Consider the following 19,797-nt stretch of genomic DNA (forward strand, 5'->3'; position numbering starts at 1 on the left):
TGCCTCACCTACCCAACAACCTTGGCATGGAAATAAGAGTGTGATCCTCAGAAGTGATCAGAAGTGAATCTGCTCCCATTCCTCAGAAAGAATCATTTGTCTTTTCATATAGGGAGTTGGCAAATCTATGTGCCTCTGAGTGTGTTTTACTCTCACCAACACCCAACGGAAGACTGAAATTGGGTCACTGACATGTCACCATGGAATAGCTATTTAGCATAATCCTTAATTGGAATCCTGTGTACTGTTCTGTTGGCTTAATATCATCCCTGTGCTTTAAAGAGAGCTGTCACCTGATTATATCATTTGAGGCTGGGACCCTGCAGAGAAACATGAATGTGCAAGCCACACAAACGTGTAAAAGTCAAATATGTTATCTCTTCAGAGAGATAGGAACGAACGTATTAAACTAAAGAAAGTCTCAGTTCAAGGAACAAATAACTAAAAGTGACCAGAGGTTATAAGACTCTGAACAATGAATTTGCTCATAGTTTTTTCAAAAATATAATCATTAGTTCAGTCTCTCTAATGATGACAATATATAAGCATCTATGTACATATATATGATGTGTTCACATACATGGCATTAACATATATATTATGCTGTATAGTGTCTATGACCATGAATATTATATATAATAATGAGTATTCTATATATGTGATATACTATAGATAGCACTATGTATAAAATATAGGTAATTCTCAGAGGATTTAGGAGATCAGCAATCAGGCAAAGTATGTTTAATTACAAAAAGTGGCATCATACTTGAGAACTTCAATTTTCTTCTCCATTTTCCAAGGCTTGCATTTGACAGTAGCAATCATTTGTTTTTTCTCATCTAACTCTGCCTTCAGTCTTTCCAATTCCTCTTCATTAATTTCTTCTTCTTCTTCCCTTTAAAAGGGAAAAAAAAAAGTTAAGTTTTCCTTGATTTCCAAACTTAAAGAAGAATGCTATCCGATACTCGGTCAATGTGAATCAGCTTAGCTGTACATAGTGGATGCTGAGATTTATAAGCATTAGAGCTTGTATCTATGTGAATGCTGATACAGGATTTCTGGAATTATTATAACTTTAAACAATAGTGTTTACATTCTGAAGTCCTGAAACTGTTTTACGTCCACAGCCTCAAAGTCTCAGGATGAAAAAAAATCTGTGGAAGATTAGTTCCAGATCTATCAACATATTTTCCTCTCTTCTTTGTTCCCTTGTACACTTTCCCCACCAATTCTTCATTTCATTGAAAAACGTTACTTTTCGATAAGGATAGTACATCAGAGGTGAAGATGTCTTTGAAGTGCCCTTACAAATTTGTTAGCCATGTCTCAAGAGAAAGAGAAAAATTGAATTAGGGGAAAATAAAAAATCTATTTCTCAAAGGTAACTTAATCTGCTAATTAAATTCAAAACTTCAGTTGATAAAATTCAACTTGAAGTATATTTGGCGGAAGTGAATCCTTTGAAGAGACCTTCAAAGGAATTTAGTTTCTCACTGAGCAAATGAGATGTATCTTTTCTCTTCTATATTCCTAGGACTGCAAAAATACCACGTAGTCTAGAATTAACAAAACAAAAAAAAACTAAACATGAACAACATGATTTTAAATCGAGGAATGAAATGCCCTATTGTAACGATCAATTGTTTTAGTGATAGATTGTTTTATTTATTAAGTTATTGTCATTCAACTTCAAACTCACTTCTATACTAAATATTGTGATGCTGGAGCTGGGACTCTATAGGGGACCCTTCTGCTTTGTTGGCCGGCTCAATGGTAGGCCACCAACAGAAGATAACAAGAAGGGACTTAGGCTTTCCTTTGGCTTCCTGGGGTGGCAGATCCTCCTTAGTAATTCCTCTTCACCCCACTAACTGAAGGGCCTTCCCACAGCTGCGGGTGAATCTAGTTTGCCAACTTTTCCAACACTCACAGAACCAGCTTCATCGCCACTCCCAAAGAAACCAAATCCCTTTAGCATCACCCCCTCCTCAGTGGCTTCAGCCCCTGGCATCCTTCCTCTATGCTTCTAAGTTTAAATTTCAACCCCTTTCCACCATTCCTCCAGCCTCTGGAGTGGTAGCTTCTTCTCATACTTGCTGTCACCATGACACGTTAAGTGTTCTCTTGTCACCTTTCTAGTAACCTAGTTTACAATTATTTATACCTACTCATCAGTTCTCTGAGTAAATACTTTCTGTTCAATTAAGTGCTGAAGTTTCTTTCTCCTAACTAAACCCTGACTGACAAATTGTAATCTGACTCAGCCTTAGTCAGAAACATTGTTGCTCACTCTACTCGTCCTGACTCCACACAGTAGGACTATGGCATGGCTGCCTTTGAAAGTTCCCGCTGAGGAACAGGAGGACATAGCCATGGTTTTATGGCCCACCGTACAAAATGACTTTGCCTCCTCCGTTCTTTCCCACCAACCCAGTTTTTAATCATGTCATGAAATAAAGACTCACCTTAATTTTCTAAAATAACACTTCCTGTTGACAGTTTGATTTCTTGACCAATTCAGATATTTGGCTTAGAATAGCAATTCACAGTAAGGGAACTATGGAAGTACACTCTAAAATACAAATCTGATTGCCATTAGGTTGTTTCCCTTTTAATTATTTGATGTTTAGTATATAAAATCTTACAGCGCTGCACAACTATGACATAAAATACTTGAGAACATTTTTACTACATCTATATCCACAGTTGTTGTTTGCTTAATTTGCCAATCAGAATAATAATGTGTGTGTTGGTTTGTCATAAGAGGAAAACATATATTTTAGTAAAAATGATTGTTTTGCTTGTCAAATCACTATGTTGTACACCTGAAGCTAATGTAACATCGTGTGTCAATTATATTTCAGTTGAAAGAAAAGATTGTTTTATTAAGATTACTCAAAAAATTGTTTCCATGTAGACATAGACTAAGTCTAGATTATATAGTTAACTGTTTCATTGAAATCGTTATGGAAACTATCAAAAGGAAAAGAAAATATGTCAAGAAACTACTACAAATGGGGGTGCCTGGGTGGCTCAGTCGTTAAGCGTCTGCCTTCGGCTCAGGTCATGATCCCGGGGTCCTGGGATCGAGCCCTGCATCAGGCTCTCTGCTCAGTGGGAAGCCTGCTTCTCCCTCTCCCACTCCCCCTGCTTGTGTTCCCTCTCTCGCTGTGTCTCTCTCTGTCAAATAAATAAATAAAATCTTTTAAAAAAGAAACTACTAAAATGAATTCACTTAGAAAAAAAAAAGAGCAACAAAAAGATTTCAGATAATCCAACTGCTTGATATTTTAAGTTTTTAACTTGCCCATCCTTCCAAAAAAACTCAGAGTACAGTTGACCCTAGAATAACAAGGTGCTTAGGTATGCTCACCACTGGGCAGTCGAAAATTCACATATAACTTTAGACTCTCCCAAAACTTAACTATTAATAGCCAACTGTTGACCTGAAGTCTTACCACTGACATAAAGGGTCAATTAACACATATTTTGTAGGTTATATGTATTACATACTGTATGCTTACAATAAAGTAAGCTAGAGAAAAGAAACTGTTAGAAAATCGTAAGGAAGAGAAAATACATTTACAGTACTATACTATATTTATTAAAAATAATCCATGTAAGGCAAGAATCTGCAATGGGGAAAAGATAGTCTCTTCAACAAATGATGTTGGGAAAACTGGACAGCTTCATGAAAAAGAATGAAACTGGATGACTTCCTTGTACCATACACAAAAATAAGCTCAAAATGGATTAAGGACCTAAATGTGAGGGCTGAAACCATAAAAATCCTAAAAGAGAGCAACAGAGTGATTTCCCTGACATCAGCTGTAGCAACATTTTCTAGATATGTCTCCTGAGGTAAGGGAAACAAAAGCAAAAATAAACTATTGAGACTACATCAAAATAAAAAGCTTCTGCACAGCAAAGGAAACAATCAACAAAACTAAAAGACAACCTAAGGAATGGGAGAAGATATTTGCAGATGACATAATCTGATAAAGAGTTAGTATTCAAAATATAGAGAGAACTTACACAACTCAACACCAAAAAGAAAATAATCCAATTTAAAAAAATGGGCAGAAGACACGAAGAGACATTTCTCCAAAGAAGATATGCAGATGGCCAACAGACACATAAAAAGATGCTCAACATCACTAATCAGCAGGGAAATGCAAATCAAAACTATGATGAAATATAACTTCACACCTGTTTAATAGCTAAAATCAAAAACATAAACAACAAATGTTGGCGAGGATATGGAGAGAAAGGAACCCTTGTGCACTGCTGGTGGGAATGCAAGCTGGTGCAGCCACTTTGGAAAACAGTATGGAGGTTCCTCAAAAAATTAAAAATAGAACTACTGTATGATCCAGGAATTCACTACTGGGTATTTACCCAAAGAATATGAAAATACCAATTTGAAAAGATATATGCACCACCATGTTTATTGTAGCATCATTTACAAATGGCCAAATTATGGAAGCAGCCCAAGTATCCGTGGATAGATGAATGGATAAAGAAGATGTAGTACACTGGAATATTACTGAACAAGAAAAAAAGAATGAAATCTTGTCATTTGTAACAACATGGATGGATCTAGAGTTATAATGCTAAGTAAAATAAGCCAGTCAGAGAAAGAAAAATGCCATATGATTTCATTCCTGTGTGGATTTAAGAAACAAAACGAATGAAACCAAAAAGAAAAAAAGAGACCAAAAACAGACCCTTAACAATAGAGAACAAACTGGTGGTCACCAGAGGGGAGGTGGGTGTGGAGATGGGGGACATAGGTGAAGGGGATTAGCATGAAGAGCGCTGAGTAACATACAGAATCGGTCAATCGCTGTATTGTACACCTGAAACTAATATAACACTGTATGTTAACTATACTGCAATTAAATTTTTTTTAAAGATTTTATTTATTAATTTGACAGAGAGAGACACAGCGAGAGCAGGAACACAAGCAGGGGGAGTGGGAGAGAGAGAAGCAGGCTTCCCGCGGAGCAGGGAGCCTGATGTGGGGCTCGACTCCAGGACCCTGGGATCGTGACCTGAGCCGAAGGCAGACATTTAACGACTGAGCCACCCAGGTGCCCTGCAATTAAATTTTTTTTTAAAAAAAGGAAAAAAAGTCCATGTGTATGTGGACCCATGCAGTTCAAAATCATGCTGTTCAAGGGTCAACTGTATCTACACGTAAGTGTCTTAAAGCTTTATATTAATGAATTCCTGTTAAGAAACATATCTATAACAGTATCTCATTTAATCCAGAGTCACAAAAAATTTTTAAAAAATGATCTGTTAGGTATGTGGATTTACCATGTAATCACAGCTTATTTCTTCACATGCCAATTTTTAGAAACCATTTAATGGAGATCTTCCTAACACTAATTATACACTTTCCTGCTATCTTAAATCCAGTTATTTGTGTTTCACCTATTCTATGATTCCTTAAAAGATTATATGAAATCTCTTCAATAACCCCCTTTTCTGATTATCCACATATTTATCATCCCGTATAACAAATAGTTTCGTCTTCTCTAAGACTCCAAACAACTTTGTCCTTCTTCTTTGGTGCATTTATATTGTCTTACTTCACAATAATTTGAGTCTAAGTGGCCCCTCCCTTACTTTATTATGAACTCCTAGAGAATACAGTCAATTGTGTATTCATACCCATGTCTTACAAAGGAATTAGCCAATTAGCTTCCACAGCAGTGGAGCTGGATAAATATTAACTAAATAAATGTTTATGCACAGAATCTTTCTGGATGACAGGGTTATCATTATAAATCCAGGACTCAAAGTCCACTAACATAGAACAATGTCCTCCAAGATTAGTATGGTATGGAAAGATAAGAATAAATCCTTACGCTAAATAACCCCAGATGGGTATATTTTTAAAGTCTTTGTTGTTAATTGCTCCAAACAGATAATGTTGTGCTACCAGGTATAGTTGTTTCCTGAGTTATCTTCAAATAGGCAGGTAATTAAAATATTACTTCTGCCAGCATATAAGGGGAATCGCTTTTCCAGGAATCACTCAAAGAAAGTGCTAATCATGTTAAAAGAATATCTCATAGATATGCTTCATCTTCGAAAATGTAGGGCTAATCTGTGAAAGAATGGCTTTCTATCTTAAGTTTGATTTACTTAAACAACAGTTGTTGGGGGGGAAGGCATAATGTGCTGAATTGCTCACTGCTATGAACATATTTCTTATTCACTTAAAACTGGGTCAGGAAAAGCCTGTCGTATTATTAGAAATCCTCCAAAATGTCTAACGAGGCAGAGTTTTTTAACTGTCTCCAAAGATAGTTAGCATTACAACCTTGGTTTTAGTTGGCTTCAAATGTTTTGTCAGTGCGGGGGAAATTCCCTTAGGTGTGTCACTTGAACGTTTAAGTTTAAAAAGACCATAAATCGGTTAATCTAAATAAATGTGCCCTGATTTGCCTACAACTTTTTTTCAAAATATATTTGCTGATACATTTTCTTTAAAGAAATACTTATCTTCAAAATGAACAGGAGAAAATGAATCATCAATCATCACAAACAATTTATGATACGATTTAGCTTAGTTGTCCAAATTAGAGCAGTAATTATATAATTTGAAAAACCTTTGGAGACAAAGTTCACTTTAGCCAAATTTGGCTGTGTGGAGAAGTGGGGAGGACAGGTGACAGGGGTGCTTGGGGGACTCTCAGAATGAAGACGTAAGTGGTACCCGCTAGGGGCAGACACTCTGGCACTGAGACATTCTCTCAGGTGCCGAGATTCAGTTGATTCATATGGTCCTATCTCTAGGAGGTTGAGCAGTTCACCTGAGAGCCTTAAGCAGACCGAGAGAGCACAGAAATTTTCATCCAACTCACCTTTTTAAAAGGACCTCTCTGAGGCACAAGTGGAGAGTAAAAGCAAATTCTGGAACACAGCCTACATCATGCACACTTCTATTGATGAAACAGCGCCATCAGCAAGCACAGGCGTTGCTAATAGGAAATATTACTACATCATAATAGTGGTAACAATAAGACATAGAACTTAAAAGTGTGAGATGATTTTTTTTGTTTGTTTTTTTAAAAAAAAAAAAAAGCACAGGAAGACATAAAAAGGAAATAGGAAAAAAAATACCAGGGGCAAAATTTATTTTTTTTTTAAAGATTTATTTATTTATTTATTTGAAAGAGAGAGAGAATGAGAGAGAGAGAGAGCGCACATGAGATGGGGGAGGGTCAGAGGCAGAAGCAGACTCCCCGCTGAGCAGGGAGCCTGATGCGGGACTCGATCCCGGGACTCCAGGATCATGACCTGAGCCGAAGGTAGTCGCTTAACCAACTGAGCCACCCAGGTGCCCTACCAGAGGCAAAATTTAAAGAAGGTGGTGTCTTTTATTCAAAGATGGAAGAAATGAGCTTGGGATGGAGGAGAGAAAGGAAGAGGCAGAGAGAGATTTAAAAACTGAAATCAACAAAAATATGATGAAGAAACAGGCACCCCCATTTTTCTTTTATTCCTATATTTTAAAAGGAACCATCATCTATCAATGCTAAGCTTCTCTACCTGCCAAAATCTTCATACAATTGTATTTAATTGCAATTTTTTATGAAAAGGAAAGTAAAAGCTAGTTGTGAACACTAGAATGTGTCATTTGGGGAAGACATCTTAGAAGGTTCCTCTCCATCCAAAGTCCTAGCAATGTTTTGGAGGAGATTCCCTCACCCCATGGTGGTTCACCATGGCTCTACTACCTGGAAACAACAGAGAAGCTGTTCTTGTAAAACATTTCCCAGGGGTCTAGATTTTCTATTATTTGATGTGTGTCACACGCACACTTTTCTTACTGGCCTGCCATCTGCAAATTTCCAGAAAGCCAAGACTCGAAAATTATTTTCTTGGATTTTTTTCCTAAAGGGTATTTAATATATTATTTTATACAAAGTCAGCACTCAGTGAAATGTTTGTCTGGTGGAAATGATAGATGTAGGGTTGTGTTAAAAAGGAAATGACAACCCCAATACTCCATAATATGGGCCAGCACACTTTTTTTTTTCTGGAAAAGAACGGATAGTTAATATTTTAGGTTTTGAGAGCCACATATGGCTCTATTCCATATTTGTCTTTGGTTTTGTTTGTTTGGTTGGTTTTTGTTTTTGTTGTTGTTTCTTCAAGATTTTATTTATTTATTTGACAAGGAGAGAGACAGCGAGAGAGGAAACACAAGCAGAGGGAGTGGGAGAGGGAGAAGCAGGCCTCCCGCCGAGCAGGGAGCCCGATGGGGGCTCGATCCCAGGATCACGACCTGAGTTGAAGGCAGATGCCCAACCGACTGAGTCACCCAGGCGCCCCTGTTTTGTTTTGTTTTGTTTAATCAACAACCCTTTAAAACTGTAATAATAGCTCTTGGGCTGGAATTAGCCATATTTTGCCAAACCCTGCTCTATAAGGTAAAGTGATTTGGGCTCATTTTTTAGGAATTTTCCACTTAATTTTGATAACAATGCCTATCATTAATGGAATAACTTCAACATATTTAAATGAACGCTAATATATTAATAACCTACAACCGTTTAGATCTCTCGTAAGGAAATCTTAGCCCATTCTTAATACATATATTCACTTTTTAATTGTATTTAAATTTTAATATACATTTAACTAAGTGGAATAAAATGGCAGCATTGGATTAAACCTGTAGTCTTTTTAAAAGTTGTTTTAATTACCAGTTTTAAGGCCACAGAGTACCTGAAGGGAGTGGTCTTCTCTCAGAGTTAGGCACTTTTGAACGAGTCACAGTTTCAGTTATAGATTAGAGCTCACTTACGCTCCTCTTTTCAGCCTCCTCCTTCGCTCTTTCTCTCTGGCTTTCCTTGTTTCTTCATCCTCTGGTTCAGGTTCCGGGTCATCCTCATTGATAACATCTCTGGTCCGTTTCCTCTTCGGTCTCAAGCTCTCCCTTCGAGGTAGTTTATCTTCCTCCTCCTCTTCCTCTTCACCTAAACACAACAGTGAATGCTTCGAGGAGCAATATTGGAAAGTTCTCTCTCCCCCTGCCAAAGGTATGCTTAGTGTCTTAATGACCATTGTCACACATGAGATCACAATCCAGCAAGTCTCTACATCATGGTAAGATGCACCATGCCATATATATATTCCATAGCCTGCCATTCAAATACACTTATCTAGAATCTCATTTCTTTTGTGGTTCATCTACTCAAATATGTGAATGTGGATCCCCAAATTTTAATAATCCTTAGAAATCCAGTCTTCATTTATATGGGTTGCTAGATGACTTAGAGTTTAATATCATACCAAATGCCCTCTAAGACCAAGTTTAGAGGTTACTGATCTAACACATAAGGATTAAGTGATTAGCTACTATATGTTTACTATTACTTCTATCTTAGACCAAAGGACAGGAAGGACAAGAAAATGCAACAAACTAGAATAATTTTGAAGAAACTAACTCAGCCCTTGAGATTTCCCCTAATTCTAATTATCTTTATTCCTGATTCTAAGATTGCTCTTCTTTTCCTAAATATTTTCCCCTTTCCAAATGAAATTGATACTAAATATATTTATTTACATAAATACTTGCTTGATCATCGTATCTTTATGAATAGAAATAGATAACATACAAATTTAATGTAAAACTGAGAGAAATGACATTTTATTTTATTCATCAATGCCTCATCTGTCCATAACTTCGCTGGAATCTTCCAGATAGAGTAGAGAAAGAATCCAGGTCCTTCCTTCAGTTTATAACATACAATCTTACTTCACTTTCATTTTTGTGCTTCTCCTGATATTTAGAATAATCTGTTACTAAAAAATCAACTCATAGTTATCACTCTCCTCTTAAACAGAAGCTACTATAGGGACAAACTGTACTTCAATGGAAAACTATGAATTGTCCACAGTGTACCCTTTCATGTTATCTGATTCTGATTCCATGGGAGCTGTTTTATAATTTTGAAAGTTACAGATTACTAGATAGCAATGCAAAATAATCCTCGTCTGTAGACATGTACATGAACACAGTCCAGTGGAGAGACAATTTTCCCTCACCAGAAAAAAAAAAATCCCACAAAACAGTCATGCCTCCATCTGCACAATCATTTCAATATCCCTGATCTATAAATGTATCTGTTCTTTGGATTTTCCTTTGAACTGGTTGCAACACCTAGAGAGTCCTCATTTGTTCATAAAATATGTTCATTCTTATGTGTGTGTGTCATAATTTTATTTATTTTTTATCTTTTTTTATTTTTTGGTTTTTACTTTTATGGGGGGGGTAGCAGAGGTAGAGAGAGAATCTTAAGCAGGCTCCATGGCCAGCACGGGGCCCCGCCTGGGCTCCATCTCATGACCCTGGGATCATGACCTGAGCCAAAATCAAGAGTCTGAGTCTTAACCCACTGAGCCACCCAGGCACCCCTAATTATCTTTTAACATTACTTACTGAATCATTTTTTATTGATATTTCAAATCTGAGATCTAAATATTACCTACAGTACTAAAGTTTGGCTAGCAGAGAAAACCAGAAGGGTAACTTTCAAACTAGGCTTTGATAACTATACAGTGTCATCAAAACCAAGAATGATGTTCCACTTGTTAAATATGTGGCAAATGTTGTATGTTATGTGAACCCCATTCGGACATTCTGAAAATTTGCCCAGTCTTTATTAGTCACATTAGTCACCATTTATGGAAAGAACAAGCCCTTGATAAGGATCGAGAAACAATTTTCCCACAAATAACTCAAGAACTCAAACAGCCACTTAGTACTATGCATTTTAGGATATTTTGTATTAAGACTAACCTATTAAACTTGCAGTTTGACCGTGGATGAAAAGTGTTATATCCGATTTCTCTTTTACCACTTGGCAACAAAAAGGCTGTTCTTAGTGCCTTCACTGGTTTCCAAATATTCAAATGCTAAAACAAATAATCATGATTTTGCAGTTGCCGGCTAAATGCAGAGTTGCATAAAGTTTTACCGTTCGAAATGGTCTTCGTTCAGTATGGAAGGGTAGAGGAATATGCCACCTCAAAATATGACTGCATGAGCTCAGGACATACCACCCCAAGCTGAGCCACTTTGTTATGTTGATTATATCCAGCTGTAGGTATTTGAATAACAGCAAATGCCTTGGGAGGTTTTTCCTGAACTCCCCTCCTCTGCCCAAACACAGATCCTCCAAGAGGAACTGAATTGTCCTAAATCCCCTCACCAGGAATTTCACCCTTAGGGAAGACTGATTCATCACAAGGGAAGACCCTAGAAGTCAATACCACACCCAGACAAACTTTGTCACAATCATGCCTCCAATCTAGTCTTCAAAGGGCCCACTCACCTTTCCTAAAAATTATTTGTTCTCTCCTAACAAGGCCTTATACACCCCTTCTTTTTTCCTTATTAAGATGGTATTTAAGTCTAAATTCTAAGCCACCTCATAAAGTGACTTATTTTTCCTGAAAATCTCTCATGTATACATGAGGTATTCATATTAATAAACTTCTGTTTGTTTTTTCTCTTGTTAGACTATCTTATATTACAGAGGTCCCAGCTAACAACTCAGAAGGCTAGAGGGAAAATTATTTTTCCTCCCCTCCAGTACTCAAGCCATGACATGCAGAGTCTGTGTGAGACTCTGAGCTGTTTGCATGTAAAATGCATCAAATGACTGAAAACACTCGGCATCATGAACATTCCCTGGCTGCCATATTGTGCTCAGGTTATTACATTGATGGTGTTGACATATCCTCCAAGTGAACTCTTCTTGAGATACTGCTCTTTCTTTCAGTTTTAGTAAATTCAGAGCTTTTGCTCATATAATGATCTTTCCCATGCTCCAGTCCATGAGTTGTCTGTATACAAGGGATCACACTCCAAACTCTTAAGCTAAACCTACACAAAGTAAAAACAACAGAGCAATTCAAAAATACCCATGAATTCCTTACAAATTCAGTACAAAAGAATGTGCTTATTCATTTTAATTGAAACACCTGATCAATTCAGTCAAAATGGCCAATCTGTTCTATTATAATAGATTGAGCCGTAGAGAAGAGCTTCGAGGACAAAGACCTTAACAGGGAAAATAGTAGAGAAATTTTTAAAAGCAAATTTTTGTGGACTACCATCTACCTGATCATGAGTAACTTATACTTTGGGTAGAATGTGTGTGTGCCAATTAATGGAATCTAGAGTGGAGATTCCATTTGCTGGACTTGATCTCTTTTGTGAGAGCATCAAATTTTTCCACACACGTGGTAGCATGCACTCACATGTAGTAGAATAATCCAACAAGATGAGAGGACAAGTCCCCTGAATTCACTGCTATTCTACAGGAAACTCATTCCATGTGGGTCCCTCCCCACTTACTTGAGCTTTCTTCTGTGTCATCTTCTTTTTCCTCCACCTGAATTTGCACTGTTGAAGGACAAATACAGCAATTCTTTAAATGACAGTATAGTGGTTAGTAATGGGATTTTATTGTTATTATTTTCAACATAAAGTTTTCTGTGTGGTTAATGCAAACATTTTTCAGCGATCTTGTCAAAAACAGCATTGTTTATTAAAGATATACAGCCATGGCATCCTAGACAGTGTTGTGCAAAGACTTCTCTGCTTCGTTGCCTTCAAAGACTTGCAAAACATATCAATTATAAGCCTTTCAGCTCAATTGAATATAACTGTTACCAAAATAAATTCCGTGTTGTAGTGAGTAGACTTAGGGTTTGCTGGGTCATTGCATTCCATAATAAATTGCATTGTTAGTAGTAAAGCTATATCCACATGCATAAACAATGTGGTTATTAGAACCAAATTAACTTATTAAAATAGAGAACATTTTATTCTAACCAGTTACCAGTGTCCAAGAGCCTTTCAGAAAATGTCGCAAGGCTGATATTTCCTATTTCAGTGATCTCTGTAGGTCACACATGGAGACAGCCTAGATTTTCCAACATAGGATTTACCTTGACGATGTGGGAACAGGTGATTTTGCAGTTCTTCTCAAAACAAAGAACAATTTTGTCTGTGTCTTCCTCACCCCGGACTCAAGACTGTTTTTTCTTTTTAGTTTTGTTCTATTTTTGCAAAGGCATCAAAGCGTTTAAAAAAAAATTGTAATTGTCTAATAATATGTGAAAATATATTAATTGGCAGATTTTTCCACTTGTCATCTACTATCCATTCATCACAGGTCTCAGCCAGAGACAAAGCTCTGCAATTTGCCCAGGTAAAAATGAGAGTCGCCTATTTCTTTAAAACCATAGTCTAGTCACCTGTCTATAAAATAGTAACTGTATCATATTTTTACTTAAGTCGGATGAGCCTGAGTCTGAGAAAGTAAAGACGACAAAACAACGTTGCTGCCAACAGAGGCAACAACCTCTGTTTTGTTTCTGCTCACAGACCGTCAAAGGTTATTTTTCAGAACTTGACAGGCACATTGAAAACGGAACGCATGCCAAGAGTTTAAATTCCATTCACAAAGAAGATCATTGTAAAAGCACTTTTTGCCTTTAAACAGCATCTGCATAAAAATTTTTAGGATATGCAAAAATGTTATCACTCAACATCAGCCATGGAATGTGAAAATAAGTGTTCTTTTGTTCCGGGTGGGATATGTGCTTCTGTTACCGGCTGTAACTGGATCTGCACAGGACAAAGATCTTTATGTCACTACTGAGAGTCCGCAAGAGTGAAGGCAGACACTTCTAAGAAGATGTTTTGCATTTAACAATCGGCCTTGGACTTTTATTTGTAATTAATGCCACCACCAAGCTTCTTCAGTCAAGGAAGAATTCCCTAGGAAGGCATTTGAATGCTAGAAGGTTAGCCTTGGAGCAGAGTCCGATCTGTGTATATAAGAACAGCTAAAGGACAAACAGCAAGAACTGACCCACAGCTTATTCTTTAACATCAGAGGCAAAGCAAAATCCACACAAAATACTATGCTGATTTATAACAATCAACTCACTAGACATGATGAAATGAAACAGAACAATTATTAAAGGAACAAAAATACAAGCAAATCTTCAGGAAGGATCATATGTTAAGTAAGAACAGCAGAATGAAATGTCCCTAGCCAAGGAGATGAGCAACAAATCCATTTCCTCTGATAACCAGGGGAGGAGAAAAGGCAGGGCCGTAGTCATGGATCATCTTCTCAAGTACAGGAAGGGTAGTAATAAATGGCTATTAAATAAAACCTAAAAATCTGTCAGAGGAGACATCCCTGTGGTTGCAAGTAAAGAACTAAAAAAGCGCTATGGTTTCTAAGTGATGTAATGGAGAATGTTGCAGAAATAGGCCCTTCCTGCCTCTTGAGGTGACCCTCTGAAAGTGATATTCACCTACGCATGATCATCTGCACACTCTCACTAGGTCCTTTCTTTACTCAATGGCATCCTCTTGGCAGTTGAGTTAGGGGCAATGAAACAGCTGTCTTCTTAGTTATTGTGATAATTGGATTGTTCTTGACTCAGCTCTCAGCAAAGGCATCATCAGCATCAAGAACTAAACAACAGCACTGTGGCCAGATTTAAGACTCCTTCAAGTGCCTCAGACCAACCTTGATTTTAATGGAACATTATTTGACCTGAAAAGCTACTGTCAGTTGTGGTCCATATCCCCTGCAACTCAAAGCGAAGCTGAAGAACCGAGCTAAGAAACCCCTCCAAGACAAAACCCTGTGCAAAAGAATACCTCAGAACATTTAAATGGGAGCTACAGACAGTCTTTTCCCTCCTCAGACAATTTTTGGGCATGGCCTGTTGCCATCCCTTCTCTCAGCAATCCCTAGTAGCTTATTCCCGATCATATGACCCCCCCTCATGCTTTGGCTGCTTCCCAAGTCTATTGATTATGTCCTTTAAAAATAACCTCTCTCCTGGGGAGTGATGGGAGGATGGTGAAAGGAGAGGAGGGGGAGGTCCTGTCAAAACGTTGGAGGCAGCAAGCAAAGCCGCACTGAAGAATGCTATTTAAGAGAGGAATATGCAATCGGAGCAGATGAACGCCTAGGCAACCCAGATCCTCATTTCATGCAAATAGACCCAGTAATTAAAAACAGTAAGAGGAAACAACAGCAAAATGTCACATTTTAGAGGCATCGGAATCGTTTGGAGAAGTGGATGTTGTTCTAGGCTTTCTTTTTTAATCTATAGCACTAAAAGTTTATGGTTCTTCAGGTTCAAGGTAGCCAAGTGGCCAGAAAAGTTAAGCGGTGTTGCCTGTTCCTTTAACCCATGCTGAGCTCTTGAAGAGATGTTTGGAGCACTAGGGGATTACTCTGGAAACTGAAAAGCTTGTTTATCCAATTAGCATTTACTGTACACTCGCAAGGGAATACAGTGCAAAATACTCTGGGGAGGAAGTTTGTAGACTATAAAAGAAAATATAAGGCGTCCTTAAGGAGTCTTGCTATTTTATGCAAAAGAATGACTTTATAAATGAGATGCAAGATTAGGTACGAATATCTTATCTAGCTTCATTGGGTGGTAGCAGTGATGTATTAGATATGTTTATTTGGCTTCTTTGTGTGTTTCTTTTCAGGGTTCTTTTTTTTTTTTTTAATGTGTGAGGAAATGTCAACTTCGGTCCTTCCCATATAAATGAGACACATGTCACCTCAGACTAAACTGCGTTGGAAGGGATAGGCATCTATGCTGTAACAAGGACATTTCTGAATCTTACCTGAAGAACCCATGCCATCAGTATGGGATGTGATGTCCATGGAATATGAGAGGAAGAAAAGAATCAAGGACAATCAGAAGGTTTTCACCCTTGGCACCTGGAAAGGTAGAGTCAGAAGAAAAAGAGATGAAAAGACTATAGGAAAAATAGTCTCGGTGGGAGGAGCTGAAGACCAGGAGTTTAATATGACATACTGGAATTGGGTTGTCTATTAGATACCCATGCTTGAGTTGAGTAGGCAGTTGGATATTTGAGTCTGGAGTTCAGAAGAGAAGTCTGGCCTGGAAATACACATTTGGGGATTATTAGCTCACTGATGCTAGTTAAAGCCACAGGACCAGGTGAGATCACCAGGTAAATGAACAGAAACAAAACAGAAAAGAGAACTCCAAAATTTGAGAGGACAGGGAGAAGAAAAACCAACCAAAGACACTGAAAATGAATAATCAGTGGAGTAGGAGGAAAATAAGAAATGTGTCGTAGGCTTATAACTCAAATATAATGAGGACTAAAAATTGACCATTGGATTTTGCAGTGTGGAGGTCAATGTCGACTTTGGCAAGCAGATATTTAGTGACACGGTATAAGGAAAAGCCTGAATTTCAGTGGTTTTACAAGAGAAGGGGCAGTGAGGAATAGGAGGCAGTTAGTTATTCTAGCCAAAATGTGTTTACATGCTGATGGCAGAGATCCAGTGAGAATGAGAAATTGACGTAGGTTATGAAAAGATAATATTGCTCAACAGAGCCCCATAGATTCTGAATTGTTTTAGTTCACTGATGTGCTTTTTGGTTTTGTTACTGAGCTGTGCGTCTCTAACTGAATCTTTGTAAAGAGATGGGGCAACTTACCCCTTGCTTATATATAGTGTTCACTGTATAGCAGTTCAAAAGAATGGGACAAAAGGTGGTGATGGAAGAAGAGAGAAAAAGAAAAATGGGGAAGAGTAAGGAGAAGAAGGGAAGAATACAACAAATAAAGGGAGATAAAAGGGCAAAAATGAGGTGAGATTACAGCAAATAAGTGGGGAAAAATATAAATATAAAGCAAAACACTGCATTTTGTCTTTGCTATGTGTTATAATTAAACACATGTGCATTCTTATACTTATGTAAATAAATATTATAAATATGAAATTATAAATTCTAAATTCATGTGCTCAATGATATTTCAAAGTTTAGAAACACCTCAAGTTAACAAAATCTAGACTGTCTTCAGCTATTTCTTCCGTCAATACTTTTTGAACAAGAATGTGAAGGTCAAAGAGCTAGATAATATGAACAAAATAAAAGTACCTTTTTTCTTAAGAGAGTATATTCCAAAGTAAAGTTTGCCTTGCTCTGTAAGGAAGAAGAGTTATGATCCCCTTACCAAAAACATGAAATCTCTTTTTTCAAGGGGAAAAAAAAAAAGAAGAGAGAAAATGACGAGTGAAACTATGAAAAGTAAGCTATGATTTTTAGAAATATCTTTTAAATGCAGACTCCTTAGGAATAGACGCTGTAAATTTTATGCTCTGAAATTTCTAGGTCTGATGCCAACCAGTAGCTGCTCAAGTTGCTAATTTTTGATTATAGTAACAATGATGATGATGGTGATGTAATTATGATCTGGAGAAAATTGTATGTATATATGTATGTATGTATGTATGTATGTATGTATGTATGTATAAGCTGTTTAAGTTATAGCCAAGAACAACATTTAGATATTTTGCTTTTCTAAAAACCAAACAGAAGGTAAACCAACCCAAATTTCAAAAAGGAATGAGTAAAGTTAGCCGTAAAGAAGAATTTCCCACCAGTGAGACACTTGGATGCTACATCAAGTCACCAAACAAACCACATTAAGGTATCCCCTCCCCTGCAGAGAATGCCCCAGCATCCTGCTTCCATTCAGTTATTGATGGGTGCAAAATAGGGAACAGAAGGCACTGTCAGCAAAATTGAATGAAAATGATGGGATGTGATTCTTCTTCCTCAAGAACAGAACCTACCCAACACATGAAATCTGATTCATTTTAAATCAGCAGCTCCCCTTATTTTTGTTACTTTTAGGGAAGGACAAGAAGATGCTTGTGACATTTGTTTATAACCTCAACACCTTCAAATGATGGAGTTAAGCATAATAGTTGGAAGCCATTGAGTAGAGAAGATTTCTTTTGTTCCTATATCATTCAAATAATGTAAAAACCTGTAAACTATAAGACATTTACAAAATCCTTGGAGTGGGGAAAAAAACAAACAAATTAAGATCATTACATTTGAATATCATCAAGGATTCTGGGGGAAAAGTTTATTTTGACAGGTTGGGGCTGATATTTTTTCTGCAGGTGTCAGCATCCTTCTTATCTTCCTTAAGACAATTGAGAAAATGGACCACGGAGCACATACATTCAAAACCACACTAATGAAAACTTTAAAAATAAGTGCCAAAAGGCTGGTCATATCTTCAATCATTATAATATCTTGGAGATATGAAACAGTTATTTAAAATTGCAGTGTTTATAAAATTACAAAAAATAATAATTTTGACTTTTGGTAAGACTCAACCACCCAAAAGGAGGGAGTGGGCAAGAAATTCAACTGCTATAGTCGTTGTCATTCTCCAATATTTTTCCTTCTAGATTATATTTATTTTTTTGAGGCTGTGAAGCCCTTAAGAAGTAGAGAATAAATAGCTGCTGATGTCTGCTTTGTTAAAAAACGCAATATAAAATATTGTAGTTGCCAAACAGAACAGGATGAATTCTGTGGAGAAACACATTTAACTATAAGGTCCTGGAGAGAAACTGGCCAACCCTGAGACCAGAGAGAAAAAAGGAGATTCACTCAAAATAAAAATCCTCCTTCTAACCTTTTACAATGATAATAATCTTTTTTATATACATAAGAAGGAGGGTAAGGGCATGCACACCAATTTTTTTTTGCACATTTTTCCTTCTGTTTTTATTGTACATGAAATTAAAATTAAACACAGGCTGAGTAGGTAGCTGGTATGTTTCCAAGTTCTACCACCCTTGAGCTGGAAGAGGAAATATAAAATGCTAAAGCATAGTTCTTCAAACAGTGAATTATATACTGGAGTATTTGTGAGAAACTGTAATTAGATATTTTATGACACCATTGGTCTACAGAAAAACAAAAACAGCTCTTATTCTATCTGGTTTGGGGCGCTGGCTTTTTTTTTTTAACTATTCATATTCAATAAATAGCTATTTACAAAGACCTTTAGAGTTCTCCGTGGTTGCGCGCGGGGGGCGGGGGGGGGGGAATTAAATGGTGAGTCTTGCTTTTTCTTTGCACATTTAGAATATTCTGGGGGAGGGGACATTTCTTATTTAACCACGCTGTCATAACATATATATTCAGAGTGTGTGTTCTCACATTTCAATTACCACCATAAAGAGCAACCACTGTAAATAAGTGTGCTGAAACGAAAATACATTCTCTTGTGTGAGATTTTGTGGCTAAAATCTTTTATAGTAATAGGATACCAAAATAACAACCAGATGAAAATAATGTGTTGTAAGCCCTTGGCAGTTACGCTTATATCCGTGGATTGCTTAAAACAAAAAGGAATCTCTTCCCTCCCCCCAAGCATTTCTGCAATATTCCAAGTCACAAAGAAGAATGCTTGTCAAGATTCAGGGATAAACAAACAACATGAAACAAACAAAAAAGCACTAAAGAAATGTGTAACAACTAAAAGCAGAAGATTGTTCCCAGAGCATAAAGAGGCAGGAAGCAAGGCTGGCTGAACTCGGTGCGGTCTTCATCCCTCCTTCCCAGCTCCGCACAGAAGATGCTAATTACTTCTCATTAGCATACATTAACAAATGTTAATGAGTGTCTTCTAAAGAACAAAGGCAGCGAGGGGCAGCATAGAGGCAGGATGATGGCTGAGTTGCAAGTTAAGCACTGCAACGGAAGACAGGCAGAGAAAAAGAAAATGAGTGACTTAGGAAGGCATTCGTAATTTCCTAAAATTTGGAAGGAGTGTCTTCCTGACAAAATCGTAAAAGCACCAAAAAGGATGAAATGATTTCGTTCATTTTAGTTTTTAAGGAAAATTAAAAAGGAGAAGGAAATAAA

The 19,797-nt window shown here is 37.2% G+C and overlaps 1 protein-coding gene across 1 annotated transcript in view; it reads right to left on the minus strand.

The window, feature by feature from the left end:
• The window catches only part of TMC1 (transmembrane channel like 1), a 173,002-nt gene that overhangs the window by 103,827 nt on the left and 49,378 nt on the right, over positions 1-19,797 (minus strand). Inside the window, exons 2-4 of the mRNA XM_073878079.1 lie at positions 12,386-12,433; positions 8,825-8,996; positions 767-895 (exon numbers count right to left, since the gene is read on the minus strand). Of these exons, the coding sequence (XP_073734180.1) occupies positions 767-825 (59 nt within the window). The 5' untranslated portion in view covers positions 826-895; positions 8,825-8,996; positions 12,386-12,433. The remainder of the gene's footprint in view (positions 1-766; positions 896-8,824; positions 8,997-12,385; positions 12,434-19,797) is intronic.

The sequence above is a fragment of the Callorhinus ursinus genome, unplaced genomic scaffold (genome assembly GCF_003265705.2).
Source record: "Callorhinus ursinus isolate GAN/ISIS: 27379988/994484 unplaced genomic scaffold, GSC_fseal_2.0 scaffold28, whole genome shotgun sequence".
Lineage (NCBI taxonomy): Eukaryota > Metazoa > Chordata > Mammalia > Carnivora > Otariidae > Callorhinus > Callorhinus ursinus.